Genomic DNA, 9,748 nt, shown 5'->3' with positions numbered 1-9,748 from the left:
TAAGGAGCATCATATGTACAGGGGTAACAGTGTCATATAATAATGGTTATATTGAGCTGTGCTTGTCACTGTGTGGCTGGTAAATATTTAGCTGCATAAATGGATTTTACATAACTGGTGTGAGTCACTTTGGATAGGATCATCTGCCAAAAGCTCCCATGCACCATCATTGTCGACTCGTATTGAGAAACTGAAATTTAGAGGGGTTATAACTGAAGGTGCAATTCTCGCCAATCGATTCCTGACGAACAAAGTGCATTTTGGGTCATCTTGCACAACTAAAAATGCCGCGATCAGCCAAAGAAAGACGGTCAACACGGCTACATGATTATTGAAAATGTTTGTTTTAATAATTATAGATCCATAATTAGGCTGTTATCGTTTAGAGTACAAGCAATTTTCGCTCGGTTATGCAGGGGTTCCAATAAAAATAAAATAAAAAGTCTACCGGACATATGGTCCATCTCGATGACACCGGCAATTCGGCTCGGCTGGCTGTGGGCGTGGCTATGGCGTTGAAGGCCCACGGGTGGGGGGCGCGCATCGTGCACTTGCAGCAGAGACAGGAGCCGCCGGCGCGAGCATTGCTCAGCAGCTGAACAAAAGCGTCTTTTCATTGAGGAGCAAGGAACTGCCACAAAAGGAGTGCTGTTCTGTTCGCTGCACAGACTTGGAAAAAACGGTAAACTGGCGGCTTTGAATTCCCTAATTTGGCTGGCGACGGGGTCGTGTCATTTTTACTGATGCATGGTTATTATGAGGTCCACCCTATAGCTACACCTGCGCGAATTTCCACATTGATACAACATTGTCTATTTGCGTTTTCAGTTAATATTCGCAGTGTATCGTGATATAGGGATATTTCACATGAATCGATTTGAAACATCTTGAAGTTTTAAACATTTTAAGCGCAATTTTAAGCGCAATGTTTAGGCCAGATGCAGACTAAAATGTTGAAAATAGATTCGACTGTTTGCCGCCCATTGGGTTACATTGCTAATTGTAATAAATAACCAAATATTCATTCCCTCCTAATATTTTTGCATAGTTTATTATTTGCATGTGCAAAACACCTCAGTCATGCGCTGTAACGCCCAGATTTGGATGTGAATGCGGTTTCCGACCTATATTTAGGATGAATTGGCATTGCATGACCCCGGCGACTTAAATTAGACGGTTGGATGGACGAGCGGACGTAACGAACAAGAAAAGGACGACGGGATATTGAGGGAAAATTCACCCGGTGGGTGTGGGCCTGAGCCGCTGCCTTGCAGTTCCCAAATAAAGGATCACGACTCAGGCAGGGCTGTGCAAGGAGATGGATGATGAATAGGATTACGTCAGACGCCGGTTAGGTGCAGTTCTTGCGCACGCGTTCCCCGTTAAAGGTTTAAGGATCTCCGTTTTGTAACTGGGAGACAACCTGAATGTGTGTTGTGGGTATATTTTGTGATGCAAGGCTGGGTGATGAGGCCGTTTTTTAGATGCGTCAGACTCGGTGCACCCGAGCCCAGTGTGAACATAATACCGGTAAGAGACACCGGCGCTTAAATATGGGGGGTGAATTATATTAAATTGGTTTGGCCAGCATCTGTGAACTTGCTGGTCAGCTTGTCTGACCAAACTTCACATCCTCTTCATTGCTTACAAGGTAGCCCAGAACCAGAGATTCGTTTTGGTTTCTGGCATAAAATATCAGATTCAGGGTGGGCGAATTATTGACCACTATTATTGGGCGGAGCCATCATATGCAATCGCCGACGTCCTACAAACCAATCAGCAGACCCGGCTGCTCTCCAATGTAGAATGCTTATTCCATAAAATCTGAATAATTAGGGACACGTCGGTCTAGTTCAGTAATCGAACCGAGCAGATTCGTGTCTTGTCCCTCTCCTTAAAGCTAGGGCTTTGGCTTAAAACTACAACAAAATTGACATATTTAATCATGACAGGCTGTTAATCCTTTTTGTTTGTCGCCCCCTTCCCCTCCTCAGTTTGAAATGCTGGACACCCCGAACACCCAATACGACTCCTTCCTCTTCTGGAGGCAGCCAATCCCGCAGCTGGATCTGTCCGAGCTGGAGGGAATGGGATTGATCGACGGGCCGCCAATCAAGGGGGTCCAGGCGGAGAAGAAGCAGAAGGCCGGCCAGGATTGGGAGAAGGGCGAGAAGGAGGCGGGGCTATCCGAGTACAACTCCTTCAACTACTGGAGGGAGCCGATCGGCAGCATCGACTTGCTCGACTTCAACCTGTTGCTGTGAGCCCCCCCCCCCCCCCATCATCATCATCTCCAGTGACCTCCATCTTGGATCTCACCGGGATAAGACCCACGCCTTTTTTTGTTTCTGACCTGCTGTTTAATAACTGTGGACAATAAATTGGTCCCATAGTATTTGTAGTCTTAAGAAATGATCCTGAGTGCTGCCACACAGTGTTAACGCTAAACGGTACAAACGGTAGACGCACAAAGTGGGGCGCGGCGGGTGACGTTCTTGAAAGTAGAAGATTTTGTCCGGTTTGATCTTACTTTGTCACGGTGAACTGCATGACAACAGGCTTCCTCTTAAGCACTTAAATGATTTCAGCTGTTTATTGGGTACGAATGCCACAACACAGATGTCGGAATCGTGTCTGAGCTAGGGGGGAGCAGTTGTACTAATTTAAACATGCCTTTGTTAAAAGATTAGCTCAAACTCCGGCCACACTGCAAGGTGACAAAAAGGGACGGTGAATTTGTGGGAGACCTGCTTTCATTAAAACGTGCCTGCTTTTGAGTCAAACTGGGTCATGAGTCAACCAAGGCAATTAGCCTGGTCTGTCTGACCTTGTAAAAAGCATCAGCGCAAGAATGAATAGCATCTCTGACTTAATGAGTGTTAAAAGAAAGAAGATTTTTGTTCAAGCCTTCAGCAAGCCAAAAACACAATGGTCTACTTTTGCGCTTTAGACAAACTTGCCTTTTTTGAGACACTATGTATTTATTAACATTAATAAAAGTATTTATTTGGTATAATTCATTATGCTGCTTCCATCTACTGTGAGCAGGCCTCAGAGTATAACTACTTGTGAAAAAAATGAAACGGTTCACATTGCCACAAGTTCGGTATGGCAGTACTGGACTGCTACGCTTGTTTTCTGGTTATTGTAGTTTGAATTTCAGAGAAGGGGAAATGATGTAGGTGTTAAAGGTGGATTGTAATGTTTACATTACTGTATAGTATGGATCTTTTTGGAGGTGAAGTGTTACATTTTGGCCCCAAGGTATCAACTCAAACACTGTCTGGTAAGGCTCTGTGCCAGCCAGACTCCGGGGGTGATGGCACACCATCTTGGTTTGAGTGAAAATAAAGACGTCTGAACATAAGCTTGTGTCCTTTACTTTATTCATTCCTTTAAACATTGTAAAATACTGACTGCATATGCAAATCTCCGATGATTTTTCATTCTTTATCACATGAGTATTAAACCACAATTTATCCAGCCAGTCTGCCAATGGCAATTTCATTTCTGCATTGAGTATGATCAACAGCTCACCAAAACCAAAAATTACTGGTGCAAGTAAACTGACTTTGGTGGTGGCTGGATTGGGATTACTTGAAATTCCAGAAAGCAAAGCTTCAACCCTTATGTGGGTTAGTATGATCGATACAGACCCCATTTAGGGGCCCTGGATCTCCCTTCAAACTGGTAGAAATTTGAGTTGACCATCCTGAGATCATCACTCTTTTGAGTCCGAGGTTGCAGGATTGATTCGCAGTAGGGGCATTGCCACTACACCCTTCAGCAAGGAAGAATACTTGAATTAATCAATTAAAATCCATTTCTAATGTAGTCCAATGTGCTTTGCTATGCATCTATTAAGGAAATCGCAATTTTACGAGTGAAACAAAACAAAAACCGACAAATCTGATTTTATTAGCACAGCCCAGCGCACAGAAATCCAAGTCACAGAATGGGGAGGGACTTCTTACCTGGGTCCAAATAATATTTGCAAATATCAATGAATCATTTAAAAATAAAGAGAAAATGTCTGTGCAATATATATATATATATATATATATATATATATATATATATATATATATATATATATATATATTTAATGTTATTCAAAATGACAATGCACATGGTATCAATTCCTGCAGCTAAATAGTGAAATCGTAGCTTAGACTCAACTTTAAACGAGAACAGATGCAAACATTGTCCCGCTTATCTTCCTGTGGAAAACATTGCGCATAACTAACATTACGCAAATGCATAGGTCCAATGACAATCCTTGATAACGTTACTCATCTTAAATTCACTCTTCTGCTATGAATTACTGCAACCTACTACAAACGTCAGGCCATCTTGGATTTATCATAGTTAATACCTCAAATACTTAAATTGGAAGTTCCGAAATCGAGGTAATTTATATAAATCTGTTAATTGATTCGGACAACATTCCCAGGACAGAAATTCTCTCCAAGTGTACATCCGCTCTACCAGAGGGCGTGCGCCTCCAGTTTCCACTTCCGGTGTCGCCAGAGCCGCCATCTTTGAGCTACTCCAATAATAAATATTTATTTTTCAAAAGTTGTAGTTAGAGACGAAAAATGCACGAACTGTCTTCGAAGGAGTAAGATATATACTCGTAAACTTAAGTTAACAAACGACATTTCCCCCACTGACTCAGCGAGGTAAGTAACTGAATAAATGACAATATTCCAGGACTAATTCGTTAGCTAGCCAGCTAAAATAAAAGGCTGTTAACTTAGCAAAACTTGCCTGCTAGCCGAATTTGAAAATGGTTCTTTCGCGGTCTTTGGCGCGTTAGCGATCCGAGTTAGTTTCACGTCGTTTTGGAGCTTTGTTAGACTCGCTAGATAAGCATTTATACACGTGTTGAAGTTAGCTAGATAGTTACTTTATTAATACGATTAGCTAGGTAAATAAAACGTTCTTATTTGCTGGCTCACCTGGAGTGGTCGTTATTGCCACAAGAGTTGGCTAGTGACTTAGCTAGCTAACTTCGCTACTTTAAACCTAGCTAGCCAGCTAACGTTGGCTACTCACGGTTTTGCTGAACTGTGCGCGGAAACCGGAGCGCATAAGTTGGCGAACCGTTTGTGCTGGTAAGATGGGTAAATATAGACGTAATTAGGTTGCAGCTTAACAAGGTCACTTACTGAAAATGTAGTTAACCAACATTACGTTGAAAAGTTGTTCAAACGCATGTCTCCCCCGACCGTGAGAATGTTTACCGACCGGATGTGGAAGTAGTTTTTTCTCTTCGTGTTTAAATAGGAATTTCAGATCCGACTTCCCCCGGAACACCAACAACTAAATAATAAAGGCAGTTTCCTGTGTTGTCGTGTGTTTAAATTTGGTTAATAATGTACTGTTGAGGGGAACTGATTTACACATGGCGAACGAACGCGTTCTCTGCCGTTTTAGTTCGCCGTAAGCTGGCTATAGCTAGCAGTAAGATGGCTGCTCGTGCTGCCATGCTTAGACTAATTACATTGCTATTTGTGTGCTTCCATTGCGTGGTTCCACATCTGGAGCCCAATCTATAAACAAACGGTTGTTTGTGTGGTGTAGCTAGGAGGCTAGTTGGCTGAATTAAAGTGAGCTACCGTCCTAGACGATGCTCTGTAAACTGACGGCGATACCAGGCTAGACCCTCACTAGCAACATAGCGAATAAGCTAACTTGCCGTCAAGAGATAAAGACACGAGAACGAGGTCAAAACTTGTGTGTATCATGAACGATACAGCGATATGTGTTTCTCGTCACTTAACGTTGGTGGTAGATGACCAACATTAGTTCTAATATTTCTATTTACTTAAGTACAAATGAATTGCTGATCATGTTTTTAAAAATATGGCCGCTTAAGGGAAAACTTTGGCGTAACGGCGTTTGGCTATTGCCTTTGAGAGACAAAATGTGCAACGTGGTATTTACGAACGAAATGACGAACAACATCCCTTCTCAGTCGCGTATTGTTCTGGGAAGTCATTACAAGGGTCAGTCGCGGAGGGGAACACAACAAAACATAAACACACACTTGTGTGCGCCACTCTTTGAAAGCGCGCCCTCCAGGGAAATGGTTTGTAGCTGCAGCGCCTGCAGTTCGCCGGGAGGCGCGCGTCGGACCTTCTGGAATGTGCAGTTCGAGAATCTTTATGAATTTTTCGTGCGTTTTATTCCATCCCCTCAGAATTCCAGAAAATCTCACCATTGGGCATATTATGTTGCGCCAGTGTATATCGCAGTCTATGAGAAAGTGCATTAGCTGTGAACTGCAGGTCCTGGCCCCTGTTCTGACCTGGTTTTTACTTCTCTCCTCCTCTCCTCCCCCTCCTCCGCTCCTCCTCTCCTCTCTCCTCCTCCCTCCTCTCCTCTCTCCTCCTCCCTCCTCTCCTCTCTCCTCCTCCCTCCTCTCCTCCTCTCCTCCTCTCCTCCCTCCTCTCCTCTCCTCTCCCTCTCCTCCTCTCCTCTCTCCTCCTCTTATACCCCCTCCTCTCCTCCTCTCCTCTCCTCCTCTCTCCTCTCCTCCTCTCTCAGATGTCGCTGGTGGATCTGGGAAAGCGGCTGCTGGAAGCCGCGCGGAAGGGTCAGGAGGATGAGGTGCGCTCGCTCATGGCCAACGGCGCCCCCTTCACCACCGACTGGGTACTGCACGCCTACACCCGCCTCTGTCACACTGGAACACTGACATATTAGGGTCATTCATGGATAAATCATCAAATATCCTGCTGAAAAAGATTAACTTCGGGGCTTGTCACTGCTGTTAAAATGGTCATTTTGTCGCTGAAGACTGTGCAGGTGTTACGGCGGGCAGTGACCGTTGGGTGATTTTTGGGAATGTTGGGAATGTTTTCCTGCAGTTGGGAACGTCGCCCCTGCACCTGGCAGCGCAGCACGGACACTACTCCACGGCCGAGGTGCTCCTGCGGGCGGGCGTCAGCCGGGACGCCCGAACCAAAGTGGACAGGACCCCTCTGCACATGGCGGCCGCGGAGGGCCACTCCGCCATCGTGGAGCTGCTCGTCAGGGTACGCCTCGCCCGCCCCAAAACCACCCCAACACCCCCAAACCACCCCAACACCCCCAAACTGCCCAAAACCACCCCCAAAACCACCCCAACACCCCCAAACTGCCCCTAACCGCCCCAAAAACCACCCCAACACCCCCAAAACTGCCCCAAAACGCCCCAAACCACCTCCAAAACCACCCCAAACCACCTCCAAAACCACCCCAATACCACCACAAAACCACCCCAACACCCCCAAAACTGCCCCAAACCACCCCAAAAACCACCCCACAAACCGCCCAAAACTGCCCCAAACTGCCCCAAACTGCCCCAAACTGCCCCAAACGGCCCCAAACCACCTCCATAACCACCCCAATACCACCACAAAACCACCCACAAACTGCCCCTAACCGCCCAAAACCACCCCCAAACTGCCCAAAAAACCACCCCACAAACTGCCCCAAACTGCCCCAAACCGCTGAAAACCACCCCCAAACTGCCCCAAAACTAATCTCACATATTTCCCCCCTCTCTCCCCCTCCCTCAGAGCGGGGCGGACATTAACGCGCGGGACATGCTGAAGATGACGGCGCTGCACTGGGCAGCGGAACACGGGCACCGCATGTCGGCGGAGCTGCTGATCAAGTACGGCGGCGACGTGCACGCGCTCAGCAAGTTCGACAAGACGCCCTACGACATCGCCAACGACAACTGCAACGGGGAGCTCATGGAGGTGCTGCAGGTAGGGAGAGGGCCTGCCTGAACGCCACTCATCCCAGTCCCGTAGTGTTCTGCTGTGGCCTCCGGTAGACCTGCAACATCGCCCTCTTGTGGCCATGCAGCGGTTACTTTATTATTTATTATTTATTTATTTTTAAACGCTTTGAAGAGTTTTTGGAATGCTTAGTCAGTGATCTAGAACTCCATGGCTTTCAGTCACCAGTAGTGATTGTGACATCAGCATTCATGAGAACATTCTAATCACGTATTCGTGAGCCTCACCCCTTCAAGGGTTAAATTATGCTCAAGACATCGTTGTACCCATGAGAGAATTGAGAATTGATGATTCAGCTGTGTAAATGGTGTGTGTGTGTGTGTGTGTGTGTGTGTGTGTGTGTGTGTGTGTGTGTGTGTGTGTGTGCAGGAGGGGATGCAGAACCAGGTGAATGTGAACACTGATCGCTGCAGCAGCAATGCCGTCGGCCCGCAGTTCATCCTGTCCTCCGGGGGGGTGCTCAACCTCGCTGACTTCATCTCCAGCGCCAAGACCAGCTCAGGTAAGGCCCCGCCCTCACAGGTGACCACACCTCCAGCGCCTAATGGTTTTTGGATTCAAATACTTTTCTGAGGTTCAGTTCCGTCTGAGAAATGTGATGTCACGTCTGAGCTGTCAGTGAGGCACCTGTTGGAGTGAGAGCAGAACGTGAACTCTTTCTTTTTCTCTCTCTTCTCTATCTTCCCCCTCTTCTTTTCATTTTCTCTTTTCCTTTCATCTTTACTCTCCTCTACTTTTCTCTCTCCCCCTCTCTCTTTCTCTCTCCCTCTCTCACTCCCTCCCTCTCTCTCTCTCTCCCTCCCTCCCTCACTCCCTCTCTCTCTCTCTCTCTCTCTCCCTCCCTCCCTCACTCCCTCTCTCTCTCTCTCTCCCTCCCTCCCTCACTCCCTCTCTCTCTCTCTCTCTCTCTCCCTCCCTCCCTCACTCCCTCTCTCTCTCTCTCTCTCTCTCTTTCTCAGGAGAGATGGAGGAGGTCATAGCCGCAGACTCAGTTGACTCGGCTGTCCAGCACCTGGTGGGGGACGGGGGTCAGAGGGTCATCACCATAGTGACGGACCAGCACGGCAACCTCCAGTCCGGAAACCTGGGGCAGCCCTTCTTTGTCACCATGCAGCACGGCCAGCAGAGTGAGCAGCGCCAGGGGGCCTATTGCACACTCAGCACACAGCTTCACCAGGAGGCCTATTGCACACTCATCACACAGCTCCACCAGGGGGCCTACTGCACACTCATCACACAGCTCCATCAGGGGGCCTATCACACACTCATTATGCAGCTCCACCAGGGGGGCTATCGCACACTCAGCACACAGCTCCGCCAGGGGGCCTATTGCACACTCATCACACAGCTCCACCAGGGGGCCTATCACACACTCATTATGCAGCTCCAACAGGGGGGCTATTGCACACTCAGCACACAGCTCCACCAGGGGGCCTATTGCACACTCATTACACAGCTCCATCAGGAGACCTATAGCACGCTCATCATGCAGCTCCACCAGGGGGCCTAGCCCCGAGCCCCAGATTGCACAAGGTAAAAACTCCCGAGTGGGGAGAGAACCACTCAAACAGTGGCAAGATGGGGAGAAATCGCAGGAGAAACACTCAATCAACCATCAGTCATCCTTTATTAGTGTAACACATTTCATACGCCTTAGTCCAACACGACGTGTAAAGAACGGATTCGAAAAAGAATAAAAAGATAATATTTGGGTCCAGCTCCACCAGGGTGCGCTATTGCACACTCATCGCAGGGGCACCGCAGTACAACAGGGGCTCCAAAATGTCTGCAAACAAAACCCAGAAAAAATTGGCCTCAGGTGAACTTGAATAGTAAATAATGGATAAGAAAAATAAACAGGCTTTTGGTAAGCAGAGCTGGTGCTAGGTGAAAGGTGGAAGTCATCCCAGAATGCATTGCAGCACAGATATCTGGGCCCTTTGGAACTTTTT

The 9,748-nt window shown here is 47.2% G+C and overlaps 2 protein-coding genes across 5 annotated transcripts in view; both read left to right on the top strand.

Annotated features, from left to right (window-relative positions):
• The first annotated feature begins 525 nt into the window (after positions 1 to 525).
• On the top strand, positions 526 to 3,367 carry mllt11 (MLLT11 transcription factor 7 cofactor). The gene is made up of 2 exons (XM_061254292.1): positions 526 to 682; positions 1,995 to 3,367. Exon 2 carries the CDS (start codon positions 2,001 to 2,003, stop codon positions 2,262 to 2,264), a length of 264 nt encoding a protein of 87 aa, XP_061110276.1. The 5' UTR covers positions 526 to 682; positions 1,995 to 2,000; the 3' UTR covers positions 2,265 to 3,367.
• A 1,132-nt stretch (positions 3,368 to 4,499) lies between these two features.
• LOC133136634 (GA-binding protein subunit beta-2-like) overlaps positions 4,500 to 9,748 on the top strand; it is an 11,539-nt gene continuing 6,290 nt past the window's right edge. The window contains exons 1-6 of one of the 4 annotated variants that reach the window (XM_061254274.1): positions 4,500 to 4,682; positions 6,553 to 6,660; positions 6,876 to 7,043; positions 7,569 to 7,763; positions 8,166 to 8,298; positions 8,756 to 8,923. In XM_061254274.1, the coding sequence (XP_061110258.1) occupies positions 6,553 to 6,660; positions 6,876 to 7,043; positions 7,569 to 7,763; positions 8,166 to 8,298; positions 8,756 to 8,923 (772 nt within the window). In that variant the 5' untranslated portion in view covers positions 4,500 to 4,682. The other 3 variants (XM_061254275.1, XM_061254272.1, XM_061254276.1) reach the window with 3 other exon arrangements.

The sequence above is a fragment of the Conger conger genome, chromosome 9 (assembly GCF_963514075.1).
Source record: "Conger conger chromosome 9, fConCon1.1, whole genome shotgun sequence".
In the NCBI taxonomy this organism is placed as follows: Eukaryota; Metazoa; Chordata; class Actinopteri; order Anguilliformes; family Congridae; genus Conger; species Conger conger.
Note: the sequence above shows the minus strand (reverse complement) of the source record. Positions and strands in the feature narration are given on the sequence as shown.